The sequence below is a fragment of the Drosophila santomea genome, chromosome 3R, assembly GCF_016746245.2.
Source record: "Drosophila santomea strain STO CAGO 1482 chromosome 3R, Prin_Dsan_1.1, whole genome shotgun sequence".
Lineage (NCBI taxonomy): Eukaryota > Metazoa > Arthropoda > Insecta > Diptera > Drosophilidae > Drosophila > Drosophila santomea.
In genome coordinates, this window is record NC_053019.2 from 18530683 (window position 1) to 18546621 (window position 15939).

The following is a 15939-nucleotide window of genomic DNA, read 5'->3' on the forward strand; positions in this document are numbered from 1 at the left end:
GGCAGAAATTAGTTTATGGCCCACGTACCACATGTAACTGCGGCCCACAAAAGGCCAAATACAGTGAATGATTATGAAAAGAATGAACCCAGACCCATACTCAAACCCAAAACCCATTGCAAGCGATCAATGGAACTGTCGCACGCGCTGCGCATGAGGTTAACTGCTGTTTTAGTGCCCCGAACGTACTGCAGTCAGTTTGAGATACAGATACTCAGAGGCTGACGTCACGTTCGCCTAATTAATAAATGAGCTCATTAAGGAGCCCCGTCTGTCTCTGTGTCCCCTCGCTCCTGCTTTCTCCTCCCCCCTCCCACCGTCAGCTGTTTTATTTCCCATTTGTTGTGTGCAATGTGCAACATGGGCTGCGCGTGGCAACCACTGCAACAACAACTGCAAATCCGTTCGGTTGAAATGTATCTAGCAGATACTTTGCAGTGGCACATGTGTCGCAGATAAGAAGTGCCCTTAAAACACATTTTAAACTACTTTTAAATGGCATATTAGACCAGATAAGCTAAAAGTAGGATACTAAAGATTCTTGATAGCCATTAACTTGCTTAATCATATTTTAAGCTTGAGAGTTATAGGCCTTGCCCAAAAAATAGTTAGCTTAGTTTTAGCCAATTTTTGTAAGCTCGTTATTGTATATTTCCAAATCAGTGCGTCATGATTAGTGAATCGTAAAGAAGTGAGGATGGGTCTGCAGAATAAGCTGACAACTGCGACATTGAACAGCCTTGATAAGAATAACAATGAGTCACTGTCTAAGAAGGTAATTGATCCAATAACTTCAGAAATTTCTGATTAGCAACCAGAATACTATACTTCCGCTTTTGAATGCATTGATACATGTAGTAATGTATCTTTTTGCTATTTGTAGTGCGTGATAGTGTTATTTTTAGTGGGGGAAGTTGGGGCCTTTCAAATGCCTCACAAACAAATGGGAACCTGTGCCGCTGCAGTTGCTTTCCATTTTTCATTCGCTTTTTTTTTTAATGGTTTTTGAGGCATCTGTAAATTTTGCGCCAATTTCTGCGGCTGCTGCTGTGGAAGTGGATGTGGCTATGTGGATGTGGCTATGTGGATGTGGATATGTGGCTATGTGGCTATGTGGATGCGGCTGCCCTCATCAACGGAGCCACACGGATGCGAATTCGAATACGAATACGAGTGCGAATACCTGCTGCTGGTAATTTTGAGCACACATATTTTTTGCGCCAAAAACCAAAACCTGAATCTGACACAGCCCGGTGCAATCTACCTCTCTCCCTCCTCCGCACCGCCTGCTCCATATAGCGCATTCTCTCTTCCCGTTTCCGCACATGAAATACATCCCCATGTGCACTGAACGAAATTGCGGTAATATAAGAAAAACATCTGTTTATTAAAAACCAATAATATTAAGGCTGAATAAACCAAGCCAAACACTTACTCAAAAAGTAGTTTAAGAATTTATCTTTAAGCAAATCTTAACTGTACTGTTCTGAATAAGGCTAGACTGTAGTAAATACTTCCTAATTATTATTGAGTATAGCTTAAACCCAAATGCAGCTGTTCGTTTCTCGCAGTGTACTGCCACATCCTCACACGCGTACGAATATCTCGTTGAGCTGCTCAAGCTGGAACAAGTGCTTTGCTTTTTCCTTTCTCCCGACCCGTCCACCGTCTTATTTTCGGTTTTCTGGTTTTCTTTTTTTTTTTTTTTTTTGTTGAGCAGCAGCCGGGAGAATCGGAGAATCGGGAGAATCGGGGAATCGGTGGAGTGGAGACGAGGCTGGCTCAAAGAATTCTCGTTTTGAGCCGCCAAAAGTAACATCTGCTCCCCAAAAAGCATAGACAGTCCAGGAATTGTCGTTGTCCGCTTAGGGTTTCATTCCTCCTTTTTTTTAAAGTTTTATTTTACTTTTTTTTATTTTTCTCTTGGTTTTTATTATGGCCTTGCCCAAAACAAAACATTAAATGAAACGGAGGGAAAAAGGGTTGAGGCATGCGGTTTTATGCAGGGAACTTGGTCGCAAATCAGGAACTTTCCGAGGGGCGATAAATGCGTATCAATTGGACACTCGAGAGATAGAATTACACCGAGGTTTGTAATTAAGGACAGCTCTTGATTGCTCCCATTGTTCGCGATTGTAATTGTGCTGCATTCACTGCGGCTTCAAAAGAAAGAAAGAAAGAAAGAAAGTTTTTAGAAAGAAGGGTTTGTTTTGATTTTACGTTTGTACGGATCAACAAACGCAGTGCAATCGAAGATTTTTTGAAAGCAAAGGGGTAGGAGTTTGATGAGCAGATATATTTTATATATTTCTGATATATTTCCAAGTTGATATATGTATATACGGCACCTAAAATAGTTAGATATATTCTGATTAAGTGGTATATTTGTATACTTGTAAATTTGTATATAGTAATATTTTAATATTATTTGTTGTAATAGCATATTCATATGATTCATACTTTCTAGTGGGATTTTTTTTATATTCACTCGTATGATGTATATGCTGCGACATGATTCAGATTCTTCGCTTATGACTTACAGCCAGTGCCTTGTGAATAGCTTGCCCTTTGCCCTGACCCACACTCCTGCAACATGTTCTCTTCGCTGACCGGGTCGCTGAGTGCTAATTTGCCTCATTTATCTCTCCTGCTTGCGGACGGACAACTTGCGGACGGACAACTTGCCCCTCCTGCAACCCGAAATGCACCACAATTACTCTACGTGACTCTGGGGCGCTTAATTGCGACCAGCAGACGGACAGAATGGTTCCAGTTTGAGTTCTGTTTATGTGATTATTTTTTGTCTGCTGCCCCATAAATCTCACGAGCCTCCGATTTCGGGCTGTCGAGTGTCCAGTTGTATAATAGATAACCCCGCAGAAGTAATAGAGGCTACACAGATCTCGGGTTCTTGGGTTTTCCTTCGCTTTCGCCCAGCTGTCACGGCGATCGTGTGACTTTGGGCAACGGGAAAGCTAATGCCTTGACCAATGCTAATGCCCACTGACCGAGATCATAATTCACGGGGAAAGGAAACCCAAGACAAATCGCATGTGTAAATCGCTTACGGAGAGTGGGTCGTGGGCATAAATCAAATCGTTGGGTCACTTTTGGCTATGCCTGGTTGCTTTAACTGCTGTTGCTGTTGCTATTGCTGTTGCATGCAACACGCCAATGTTGTAAGTTGGCCAGCTCTCAGCTCTCAGCTCCCAACTGACCCACTTGAGTGTTCTTATTTGCCTGGGTGTGTTCGCCATCGCGGGCCGTTACTTTTCGCACCCAACCAAACTGGTTGGCAATGCGAAAACTAGCGACAATTGCCGCTGCCACCAATAAAATAAAATAGAGGGGGTTACACAGAGAAAAATTGGGGGGCTTATGATGCAAAATGATACTTCCCACGAAAAGTTATCAGGTGTTCTAGTAGCATAAACCAAAGTTTGACTATGAAAACCGCAATGAATGATGGCTGAGTATCAAGTTTTAGCTGGCTAAATCACACATAAATTTACCCTGTTATTATGCAATTAAATTAAATGGAGAAAACTTTATTTCGCTGTGCATTCACTTGGAAAATGCACAAACAATAGCGAGCAACTGAGACCCGCCAGCATAATAATTGATCGCTGCGGCGAGCAACTTTCCAACTGGTTTTATATAACGAACGCAAAGCACTATCACAGATTTTCCCTAATTTCCCACCATTTTTATCCAGTTTTTATTGCCCTCGTCTTGTAGGCATTGTCTAAGATTTCCTTCCATTTCATTTTGAATTTTTTATTATTACTTTGCCAGTCGCCGCGAACAAAAGAGCTGCTGTTGCCAGACGAAAGTTTTCCCGTTTTTCCGTTTTTCCATTTTCCACCCGACTCGTCGAGTGTTTTTGGATGAATTATGAGTGGTGACCCCGACCGGCTTTTTCTTGTTCGGTTCTTTTGCTTCAGCTTGGTCCGGTGGTTGGTGGTTCATCTGTGGCTTCATTTCATATGCACTTCGATGGGGGGCAGGCGACTGAAATGTGAATGTGAATGTGAATATGAATGTGAATGTGAATGTGAATGTGAATGGACTCTATTAATGTGTAATGCGATCTGCGGCGCATGGAAAATCAAATGAGCTGGTCAGTTCGAAAGGCAGCCGTTTTGCTTCGCCTGTCGTAATGCCTGATGTTGATGTATCTCCGTATCTGTATCTCCACATCTGTAGCTATATCTGTATTTGTATCTGCATCTCTGAATCCCCTCGGCATACGAGTGTATGCTAAGCTGACGGCATCTGGTCGAAACTATTTCTGGCACATTGCAGTTCGCGTTTAATGCGTTTAAGGCTGATTACATGCGATGGTCCACCGCAGTTTGTGTTTGTGTGCTTGTCAGCTGCCCAAATATTTCGCCCTCGACTGTCAAACATCCCGCATTGCATCACCCACATACACGCGAGAATTTCATTTTATTACAATCAAAACTGGCCTGTTGTAATGCATACCTGCCTTTTTTAATATTACCAAAATATATTTTGTTTATTAGAAATTTAAAAGTGTGTAATCTCATACTCATTCTTATTGAAAACTCGACTATTTCTTGTGTCTAAGTGGTAGTAGTTTCTCTGTGTGTCATTGGAGTTAGACTCCCTCGTTCGCGCATTTACTCATTTACTCGTTCGCTCGTGCCTTGTATCTTGTATCTTGGCCCTTTGTCTGTCAGCGGCATTTTGTTTATTTTTATCTGGTGCTATTTCAGTTCGCTTTTCCTCCTGCATTTCCATTAATTTTTGTGCGCGCCTGCGCCTTTTATTTGCCCTGCCTCCGTTTGCATTTCCAAGTCGGGCCGCAACTACGGTGAAACACAAATAAATATTTACCACACCCGTATCCGCATCCCTATCCGTGGCCGTGTATCTGTAGCTGTATCTGTATCCGTGCATTTTCATCTGCGCCAGCGATCTCGTCGACTGGCTTCCTGTCCAAATAATTGCGCATCCAGCAAATGCCAACAGATGGAGGAGGAAATGCACGTAGGGCACTGGCATCCAGAATAAAGTGAGCGAGGAGTGGAAGTTTGTATTTATATTTTATATTTATAAAATATATATATTATATTTTCCCATAAATATATTACATATATAACTGGTCTTGGTTAACTTTTAGATAAACTCGAAATAGCAAGCAATCAAGGCATTGTTCTGTCATTCTGATTTCTATCTGCAATGTGTCACTAGTTTACAATTAGTTTGTTTAGACAGTGTAAAATCCAAAAAAGTATACATATGTTTATATTTACTATTTAAGTACATTGATGATATATATGTTTATATTTTTTATTAAAGTACATTGATGATATATATGTTTATAATTATTATTACATGTCATTGACTACTATTGCCAGTTGTTTTATATATTTATTATATATTACTTCCATTGTCAGTTGTTTTATATATTTATTATATATTACTTCCATTGTCAGTTGTTTTATATATTTATTATAACTATTAGTCTTTTGTCAAAGGAAGTGCATATAAGGCAATCCCCTGTGTAATATCGCGTTACATTCTCTCGCTTTTAGATTGGCCGCAGTTTATTAATAGGCATGGCAAGATTTTTCAATTAACAAAGCCATTATGCAATCCATTGAGTTGTATCCCCCGAGTTCGATGTTTGCCCTAATTACTGGACATGTGGCCACACGCATATGAATATGAATATTTGTGAATATCAATTTGTGTGGAAATAAACGCCAAGGCACTGCAAATAAAAATGCTGAAAAAGATATGTACATTTCAAAAGTAAAATATTTATGCATAGTAACAACTATTCAGGTCATCAAAAACCAAAATCATTTCATATAAGTTTATGAATATGTAACTTAAAGGCTTTTCTGAAAATGAATCCATTTATGATGGAGTAAGAAGGTTATGACTTAGGCTAAAATTTAATTTAAGGTGTAAAATCACGGGATGATCTGCGGGAACCATTCGAGTGGAGCAACCAGTGGACTACTGGGCGTAATGGTGTCGAGTGCCGCTGGGTATGGGATGGGTATCTGTTTGTGGCTCTGGGGATTGGTGGCCAAGTGGATCCCTCGCTAATCGGGCGATTCTCCTACCGTTAAGTGGTGCTAAGTGCCCCATTGCCACGCAAACGGAGTCCCAAACAAATCGGAGGCTTATTAATGAGCCGGACTGGAAGACTGGAAGTCCGTTTCCAATTCGCTCCACTCGCATAATTAATCAGCACAGATATGTTTGTAGCTCTGATGAAATTATGTATGTAGATACATATGTTTGTAGCTCTGACGAAATTGTCTGAATTCGCATTTTGAATGATTCACGGATAGGATGGAGAGAGAGATGGGATATTTAATCAGCGGGTTCGATATCCGCTGGCATTATAAACATGAGTGACTTTCATGGCGCATATTAGCAGCTGATCCGATGACGTTTTCCAATCATAATGATGCGGGCTCATCGATGAAACCCTCGTGTTTCATGCTTTCTCGTCATATTGCGAGTATTTTTCCTCTTTTTTTTATTTTAACCCCGAATTCGATGGGATCGCTGATTGAACTATGGGGGCGGTGGGTCCATTAAACACTAATTGAGCGGACCTTGTGACAAATGCATTTTATATGAGTGCTCGGTCGGATATCGACTATTGAAATATTGCCATTTAAACAACTTAAATTCATTTATTTAAACGTAATCCTTAGTAAATACCAAATGACAAAAACAAAAAGTACATTAAATGTTATTTAATTTAAAAGTAGATATCTTTATCAGTACTTAAAGCATTTAGTTTATCATAAATAGACAGACTTGTGAATTATTATTCAATTTAATATTTTATACATAAATTTTATCCCTTCACGAAATTCAAATAGGTAACATTGCGCCAAAATATATTTATTTTAATGTAAATCCTTTTACAACTACAACTACAACTACAATAACTGTTACTTAGTTTTAAAGTAGATATGTTAATCAGTACTTAAAGCAATTAGTTTATTGTAAATATACAGACTTGTGAATGTTTATTACATTTTATATTTTATACATAAATTTCATTCGTCCACGAAATTCAAATAGTTAACATTGCGCCTAACAGCACCCGTCTGGCACAACAGCACACGCTCTGTACGTCACGTAACCAACCGCAACGTTACGCACTAACGCACTACGTAAGGAAAACAGCTGTTTGCTGTTTGTTGTGATTAATTCTACTCGCGTAAATTTAGCTAATTTGTATTAAACAAATAAACTTTAGCCACCGAAATGCGACGACGTGTGGGCTTGGGAGCCATACAGCAGCAGAAACTGGCCGCAGAAAAGTACAAGGACAAGGGGACCGACCTGCAGGAAAACCAACTCGAACAAATGACCAAGCAAATGGAGGTTTTTCGCGTGAAACTCGAGGAATTTGCAATGAAACACAAGGAGGACATTCGCAAGAACTCGCAATTTCGCAAACAGTTTCAGGAAATGTGCGCCGCCATCGGCGTGGATCCGCTGGCCACCGGGAAAGGATTCTGGAGCGTGTTGGGCATGGGCGATTTCTACTACGAACTGGGCGTTCAGGTGGTGGAGGTGTGCCTGGCTGCCAATCACAAGACAGGTGGACTCATGGAGCTGGACGATCTGCGACGACGGCTGATCGCCGCCAGGGGTCAGAGTTCGGTGCACCAGGAGATCACCAAGGAGGACATCCTAATGGCCGCCAAGAAACTGAGCATTTTTGGCAACGGGTAATGGTCATTACAACGACTTGCATTCAAGTTCATAGGTTACTCATTTGCAGCTTTGTGGTGCACAAACTGGGCAAGGGAAAGTACATAGTGCAGTCCATTCCCGGCGAGCTGAGCATGGAGGAGACCAACATACTGAATGCCGCATCCAATACCGAACAAGGCTGCGTTACGCAGAGTCAGTTGATCGAGGATTTGGGGTAAGCGCTCATTTACACACTGAACTGAATAGCCACTTGATTTCTGCATTATCCATTATTAGCTGGACCGACTACCGTGCTCAACAGTCATTGGACAAGGTGCTCGGCGAAGGTCTCTGCTGGATTGACAAGCAGGCGGGCGATGAGCCAGCCTATTGGTTTCCCAGTTTGTTTCCCGGTCGCAGTGCACAGACAACAGCCGCCACATAGTGATCTCGTAACAGTTATTTAATATGTACAATAGTAATCATAAAATATATCTTTGTACAACCGTAAAATCAGCGGCAAGTTCTAGGAAGGCTGCCTGGAGCTGTCACCTGCGGCCCCGCTCTTGAGCAGTTCGTTTTCCGCCAGCAGCACGGAGTTCTCCTCCATTAACTTGTAAATTTCCGACTCGAAGCGCTGCGTGATGTCCTCCATGCCCTCGCGGTACTTGGTCTTCATCTTCTTGTGCTCCATCAGGCAACGCTCCATTTGCGACTCATAGTGCCGTTTCCTAAATGGCAATCATTTATATTCGAATGTACACTTAGTAATTCCATATTGTATACTCACATCCTGGCATCTTGAGCATCTTCGCCGTGCACTTCGCTAAGGGATCGCTCCAGCTCGCCAAGTCGCCGGCAGGTTACCTCCAACTCGACCTCCAGCTTGTCGTTCTGCTTCAGCACCTCCTTGTACTTTTGCTCCAGGCGATTGTTCCGGGTCTCCAGCATGTGAACCACCGACTTATGATCGCCAGACATTTTTTTCAGCTAAAATTAATGTAACCATAAGTGATAATCATTATAGAAAGATTATAGAATTGTACCTTCTCCTTGATGGTGATAATCAAAGTGTCCTTCTGCTTGAGCATATTCTTTAGCTGCCCCACCTCAACGTCCACCCGTGTGGATGCCTCATCCATGATGGTGCCGATATTATTGGCCAGCTGGGTGAATTCCTCCTTGTAGGCCTCGGCCAGCTTTGCGGCCTCCGCTTTCTCCTTGGTTGCCTCTTCGCTGAGTATGATGGCCTCCTCGACTTTGCGCATGGCATCCGTTTCCCGTCTGGTGCTCTCCACCAGCAATTTGTGAGTGTGACTCAGCGATAGCTCGTACTCCTTGAGCTGCTTCTGCAGTATGGACACCTTGGATTGACTCTGCTCGCTATCCCTGAGCTGGGCATGCAGCTGCTGCAGTTGCTCACCGTTGTGCTGTTTGTGATCGTGGAGTGCCTTAATGGTCTCCGCCTGCGTGCGTATCTCCTTCTGCTGGTCCACCACCTTCGCCTCCAGCATTTTGACGACCTTCGAGTACCGCTGGATGACCTAAAAGAGAGTTCCGAAAACGTTTAAGATTATTTTAGGATTTTTCCGCTAGTCTCTGGTCTCTGGAACATACGCTTTTGTCAAAGCTTACTATAAACTCTTAATAATGCTATTATTATTCTGCTCACTAGAAGGCGATGTATGAATGGTGATAGTACCTGGTCATCGCCAGACAGTTCCAACTGGACGCGATAGTTCTTCAGATCCAGTTCCATGGTTTCAATGGTCTGCTTGGAGCAGTCATGCATGCATTGCAGACTGTTCCGCTCCTTGATGAGCTCCTCCACCTGCTTCCTGGCCGCGTCCAGGGCATTGTTGCTCAGTAGAAGGCGATGCTTGAGCTCCTGATAATCGCCGCGCGCTAGGATGCTCTTGCACTTGGCCAACTCGGTGTCCAGCCGACGGTTCTCGTCCAGCACACCGTTGAGATGGACCTTCAGGTGGGCCTGTTCCCGCACCAGACGCTCCACTCCTTCAGCCATGTCCTGCACAGTGCTGCTGGATGGGATTGGTGGATTTGATTGCCGATGACTGGCTATAGTTAACAAATATATATGTTTTTGCCTTCCTACCTGAGAATGGCTTGCTTGTTTTCCTGTTGTGTCATGTTACTAGAGTTGCTGCTTGGAATCACATTTTAATCCCAGAGCTTCTGTGGCTTGCTTTACATACATACTTTCATTATTACTATAATTTTTAATATTATTTATTATTATTTATAAATATTCAGTTTATTGTTGCTTTATAAGCTTTGAATAGTGAATCGCACATTTTAATGTTTGAATTGATTCTGCAATCTAGCAAGCTTTGTCTCTAAACTTTCTCCAATTCTAATCAACTTAAAAACCGTGTTTAAAAAACTTTGCTTTACGGATCTAATTGTATCCCTAGTAAATCGCTGTGTTTCACCGATTCTATGCCACTGGCAGCCTTTTGCTGTCCGTCGTCGATCTGTGACAGCCTGCCACCCTTCAAGCAGGTACATATGGCATTAAAAAATAATAAAAAACCTGGCACGAGTCCTGCTGACCCCCCGACAAGTGTCCGTTGTCCTGGGCAACAAACGGGCCAAACAAATGGGGAACAGGATAATCGAAATATGGTCAACTTTCTGTTTTAGTCACGTGCCATGCCGCTGTTCAACAAGAAGTTCGAGGCGAAGCCGATTCCAGTGCGCCAGGGACGTTGCAACATCGGACATCCGGTGGCCACCGAGGATCTGGATGACTATCGTCACATATCCCTGACACTGGGCAGCAAGGAGCTGCGCTTTGCGGACGGCATCTGGATGCATGCGTCGCGAAAGGGAGACGTGGATGACATGCTGCGGCTGAACAAGAAGTTTCGTGCCCTCGAGGAGGAGAACAACATGTGCAATCTGAAGATCGAGGTGATGCTGGATCTGCTGGCCGAGCATGCGACGGAGCTAAGTGAGCTGAAGCCAAAGGAAAAGTAATGGGAACTATTACAAAATACATTTGTAATCTAAAAAAGTCGTAACCGGAAACGCTTCATAAGCACGTTTTTATTTGACTAATAAAATGCTAAAATCTTAAAAATTCTTGAGCGTTGCTAAGGCTGATGAGTGTTGGACCTTTCGCTGGGGCCTTTCCCCTGATTCATCCACCCAGAATGGACCTTTCTGAGTCGTGAGCACTCGTCTTCATACTGCTGCATTAGCTCATCCATGTCCCTCTTGAAGCAAACCATTATTTCTTCCTGCACACCCTTATGCATTTCTACTTGATCCTTGTGCAGTTTTCTTCTACAAAGTTTGCTTAAAGTTGAAGAAAGGTTATCATAGATGATTATGATGGTCTCACAGTTCGGTTTGTTGTTCCTCCAGATGGGGATTGGGTTCCATGGCAGAGTGTTTCACTCGGGCCTCAAGGTTTTCATCCAGCTTCAGAGCTTCCATGTATTTCAGCTTCAGGCGATCCTTTTTTCTGCTTAAAAAAAACATTCTTAATTATAGACACTTATGCAGTTAGTGGCCTTACAGCAGAACTCGAGGTTTATTCTGATTTGAATCATCAACGGAGCAATCCATCTTCTCCTCAAGTTTCTTATCCATCTCAGAATCTTCCTCGTATTTCTCAGTGTTTTCAATCTTAGGATCTGATTTAGATTTCTTAATTTGATAGAGCTGACAGGTATCCTGCATGAAATAGGTAGAATTTGCATTTCGCTCAATTTCGCTTTTGAATCGATCCATTCTTAGGGCATAATCATCTTGTATAATGTTCAAATTTATGGTATCATACTGCAACTTTTTAGCTTTATTCAGCAAATCCATATTGTCCTGATTCTTGGCTTTATAACCAATAACTCGATGAATTTATATTGACTTAAATGGGAAACTTAAAGCAAAGGGATCTTGTTTTCATGCATTTCTCAGACTCTTTGAAAAGCCGAACTGAAATCGGATCGAATAATAAGCGAATTGTTTATTTATCGTAAATACCATAAATATCATTTTACCCAAAGTTAACCAATTTCGATGAAGACCCAAACACATACTTGAGATTTATTTATAATGCCACATTAATCAGTTTCACATGCCCATCGGGGAGTTATCATTATTTCTGGCTGGGGGGCTTTTGTTGACCGGCCCATTGGGTATTAATTTGGATTTGTTGCGCATTGCGAGTATTTCGAGCATTTTGAGCATTTTGAGCATTTGAAGCATTTGGAGCATTTTGAGCATTTGGAAGCATTGGTGGAGCTGGTCAAATTGGTGGCATTGTTGTCGCCATTGGTAGCAATCTATAGACGCCATAATTGGTATCGCAGAGTTCCGGCGTCGAGCTGCCGCCGGTGGCTTCTGCTCCATTTATGGGCCACTTTATCAAACGACGACGACGACCACCAACCGATAAGCCACGGCAATCGTTAGGTTCGTTGGGTGAGAATACCCAATGGCTTATCACCGAAAACCAAGCCCACAAGAGCTGTATAAATAGCAGTACGAATTTACATGATATCTGCCATCTATGGTTTAGAAAAGTGTTCGGATTGCCCCGATACCCGATAAAGCTGAGCAGCCCAGCTCTCTAATCTGCGCTGGAAGTTTGATGTGGAAGTGGGTGCGGGTGCGGGTGCGGGTGCCATCAGTGGATATGTACATAGGTGTCTGGCTGGGCTCCTATCGGGCCACTCCATCGACTACTGTATATTTACGCACCGATATTGATATGCGATAAGCAAAACTGCTTATAAAACACATTTATTTTGTTGTTCCCAGCAATGCCAGCACCTAGAGCAAAAGTACACACGAAGAAATTAGAGGTATAATACCATAAATACGGATTGATATATGCAGTTTTTATTTACCAACATTTACCTAACACATATGTGCAGTTTTTTATCTTTGGCATCAAATTTAGACTAATAATTTTTTTAAAATTCTGTAACTCGTTGAATTTTCTTGCAGTGCACTGCCCACGGTGGCCGCTGCCGTCGCCACCGAGGGGTAACACTTGTTCGAATCGTGTATTACAGTAGTTTGTTGATAGCCAGCCCCGCGAACGGAACGCATACGGAAGAAAACGATCGCAAGATCGATGTGGCTACAATATTTACGGAGCACAATAGCCAATTGTCGGTTGGAAAACCGAAGCCATTGGATCTCCAGACGCGGAAAATCTTGAATTTTTTGCGAAATTCGCGAAATTTGTGAAATTTCAGTGACCATCGACAAATTGTGTGTGTGTGTGTGTGTGGCATTTAAGTAACCGGAGAAGCAGACCCACACCCGGAGTTTCAACTAGTGGAAAAACTAATACGCCGTATCAGCGGAAACCAGGCGATTATGAAGCCTTCGTGTCAGTTGTCCATCTGGTCTTGGACACTGTGAGTGAGTGTGAGTGCTCCTATTTTGATTCCACAGCGCGATCGGTAAACAAATTGTCTATTAAACAATCAACTTTTCACCTAATAAATGATATCGTATAAATCAATTGAGTCGATGCCAATCAAGTGGGGCAACACAGATAAATCTCCATCACAATGGGTTGAGATCGCAGATCTTGGAAAACGAAATGCATAAACAAACGTCCCTGGTATTAAAAGTGTTTTATGAGCTTCGTGTTTTGTGGTCGAGAAATGATTGCTTTGTGACATTCCACCTAAAGAAGATACATTTACCATAGAACGCCAACAGAATATTGAAAGAATATAATGATTTAATAAAATTTACTATTATGCCTTTCTATATTTCGCTCAATCAAGCAGTATTCAAAAATTAATGTTTATGTTTATTAACCTCAAAGTAGATCCTAAATGTCTTCGAACAACAGATAGTTTTTCGCATCTCATAGATTCGTGTTTTGTGCAGTTAGAGCCCTTCTACGCGCTTCTCAAACTATCGAGTGGCCCCGAAAGTTCTGTGGTAGCCGCCAATCAATTGATAAACGAGCATTATCGCTGCGGCAATGATTTATTGTTGCATAAATGGCACTCACTATTTATTAATAAATGGGAAGCGAAATTCTGATAATTTATATATATATGAGCAGCACCAAGGATTTTGTGGCCCAGTGTTTGTGTCTGTAAGCCAATGTAGAGCACCCGTTCGCTTCGAATGGCCAAGTAAATAAACAAAAGTGGATTTTTACACTCATTGCCGCCGACAGCGCACAATAAAATGTGTGAAAAATGTGCTCGAAGCAGTGGCAATGCAACCGCGTAGACCAAATAAATAAATAGAAACTGTGGAGAGCCTCGTTTGTTTGCTAAGAAATTAAATGAAAATCGATCATTTGGGAAATAAACGAGAATGGCCGGCCAGCCAATGGAATTCAAATAAATAAATGCGAAACCAGAACCATTGTGTGTGCCCCTAAAATATAGTAACTAATCAAAGTGTTCGACAGGTTCCTTTTTACTCGGCGATAGCAAAGTTGGAAGACAATGTCGCGGATATGTTAAGTGGAAATGGAAATGGATACGATGATTTGTGATCTGTGGTCTGGCCGCATCTGGCTATTTATTCTCATTTGTCTCTGCGGCTTTCAGCAATCGCACGGCTTCTTTGTCGACTACACAGGTGAGTTGGTAAACCAATTTGGATTAAACTACAAGGATCATTCAAGACTCGATTATAAATAAATCGAAGTACATGGAGATTTTCATTTGGAAGTGCTTTTTGTAACTACACATTTGAAAGTGCTTTTTGTAACTACACATTTGAAAGTGCTTTTTGTAACTACACATTTGCACGTTCATTCGTCAAAACATTCAGAAGGTTAATCGCCATTTCGGGTAGCACGGCGCTTGATAAGATACTGTCAATTTGGCTATCATTGACACAGAAAATAGTAAACAATGCCATTGCCTTGATTGAATGGTTCGAAATTTTTGTTATATCTCTTTTCCTATTTTTTTGCCGGTGCAGAGAACACCGAGTTAATTCAGCAGAGAGCCGGATTCGATGTCAGGCTGCAGTGCAATCTCAAAGGTCTGGTGGATGAGAGTATGCTGGATAACATCAAGATACATTGGTACTTTAAGGTACTGCTTTTACTATATTGGTTAGTACCTTATTGATAAGGATTCACTTATTGCAGCAATGCAGCGAAAACAATTGTCATCAACTAGGATCTATGGAGGAATGGACTGCACTGCCTTGTGAGCCGAGTCTGTGTCGTCCGGAACTGTGGCTCCGGAATGTGACGGAGCGGTACTCGGGGCTCTACAAGTGCAGCATTAATCCGCACATCTGGGACAAGGCTCAAGCTGTGGACGTTCAACTGGTTCGCACCTATCAGCTGGATGTTAAGAGTATGCATTTCCATCATAAAACATCTATACCATATAGAAGCTTACTTATGAACTCTCTTTGTAGACACCTCGTTGGCTGCCCCTGAGTTTGTGGACTCGTATCCCAACAACAAGACCACATTGGTGGGCAGCAGGGTGGTGTTCCAGTGCCGGGTTCACAGCGAGGAGCATCCCACCATCAAGTGGTTTCGCCGGCAGACCTATGTGGCAACTCAGTCAGCTGGAGAAGCCTCCTTGGCACCCACAACCTCCAATTTCAGCACCCATATTGTGCGCTACAATGGTCGCACATATGAACTACTGTCCACCGATGCCGAAAAACTGATGGCACCACAGATATATCTCAGCAAACTGATACTGGACGGAGTGCGATTGGGGGATGCCGGACACTACGCCTGCGTGGCCATCAGCTATCGAGGCCATAAGATCCGGGAAGCCTTTCTGGACGTGCTGCCCGACGAGGAGTATCCGGATCAGGAGAGGGAGTACTGGGCGGACTACGATGGTACGGATGAGGGCGTACCGACTAGCGATCGACGGGAGTTCCTGCTGCTCTTCCTGATGCCGCTGGGATTGGCTCTACTGCCACTGATCGTGTGGTTCAGTTACCTGTTGTATAAACGCTGCTCTGTGGGCCATGGCGATTGCCAGCGGATAGATTCGGACGAGGATCTGGACACGGAAAGATGTGTCCTCGGCGGCAACTAGCATGGGTATCGAACATTTTTAAAGCTGCACTACGCTTACTATAATGATGTAATAAAGACTGTCTTTAAAGTTAAGAAAAGTAGACGTACAATCTGCAAATAAATATAAGGTTTTAAATAAACATAGAAGCTAAGCAAGTCAACTGAGATGAAATAAATTATAAGGTTTTAAGTAAACATAGAAGCAAATCAAGTCAACTGAGATG

At 42.4% G+C, this 15939-nt stretch overlaps 5 protein-coding genes across 6 annotated transcripts; 3 read left to right on the forward strand and 2 right to left on the reverse strand.

Moving 5' to 3' along the window:
* Window positions 1-7164: 7164 nt before the first annotated feature.
* Window positions 7165-8214, forward strand: LOC120452960 (vacuolar-sorting protein SNF8). Its single transcript, XM_039637450.2, has 3 exons — window positions 7165-7736; window positions 7790-7936; window positions 7999-8214. The coding sequence occupies exons 1-3, from the start codon at window positions 7267-7269 to the stop codon at window positions 8144-8146; spliced, it is 765 nt and encodes a 254-aa protein (XP_039493384.1). The 5' UTR covers window positions 7165-7266; the 3' UTR covers window positions 8147-8214.
* Window positions 8144-9945, reverse strand: LOC120452959 (paramyosin). Its single transcript, XM_039637449.1, has 5 exons — window positions 9818-9945; window positions 9404-9740; window positions 8748-9245; window positions 8492-8691; window positions 8144-8432 (listed from the first exon to the last, which is right to left on the reverse strand). Exons 1-5 carry the CDS (start codon window positions 9850-9852, stop codon window positions 8228-8230), a joined length of 1275 nt encoding a protein of 424 aa, XP_039493383.1. The 5' UTR covers window positions 9853-9945; the 3' UTR covers window positions 8144-8227.
* A 97-nt stretch (window positions 9946-10042) lies between these two features.
* Window positions 10043-10775, forward strand: LOC120452962 (protein chibby homolog 1). The gene is made up of 2 exons (XM_039637452.2): window positions 10043-10224; window positions 10366-10775. The coding sequence occupies exons 1-2, from the start codon at window positions 10162-10164 to the stop codon at window positions 10699-10701; spliced, it is 399 nt and encodes a 132-aa protein (XP_039493386.1). The 5' UTR covers window positions 10043-10161; the 3' UTR covers window positions 10702-10775.
* Window positions 10751-11600, reverse strand: LOC120452961. The gene is made up of 3 exons (XM_039637451.2): window positions 11246-11600; window positions 11069-11191; window positions 10751-11010 (listed from the first exon to the last, which is right to left on the reverse strand). Exons 1-3 carry the CDS (start codon window positions 11539-11541, stop codon window positions 10818-10820), a joined length of 612 nt encoding a protein of 203 aa, XP_039493385.1. The 5' UTR covers window positions 11542-11600; the 3' UTR covers window positions 10751-10817.
* A 1137-nt stretch (window positions 11601-12737) lies between these two features.
* On the forward strand, window positions 12738-15875 carry LOC120453024. Of its 2 annotated transcripts, XM_039637542.2 has the most exons (5): window positions 12738-13107; window positions 14120-14292; window positions 14641-14756; window positions 14813-15026; window positions 15091-15875. In XM_039637542.2, the coding sequence occupies exons 2-5, from the start codon at window positions 14181-14183 to the stop codon at window positions 15732-15734; spliced, it is 1086 nt and encodes a 361-aa protein (XP_039493476.1). In that variant the 5' UTR covers window positions 12738-13107; window positions 14120-14180; the 3' UTR covers window positions 15735-15875. The 2 variants fall into 2 exon arrangements, with proteins under 2 accessions (XP_039493476.1, XP_039493477.1); XM_039637543.2 differs by lacking the exon at window positions 12738-13107 and having other exon boundaries at window positions 13440-14292.
* Window positions 15876-15939: the final 64 nt, after the last annotated feature.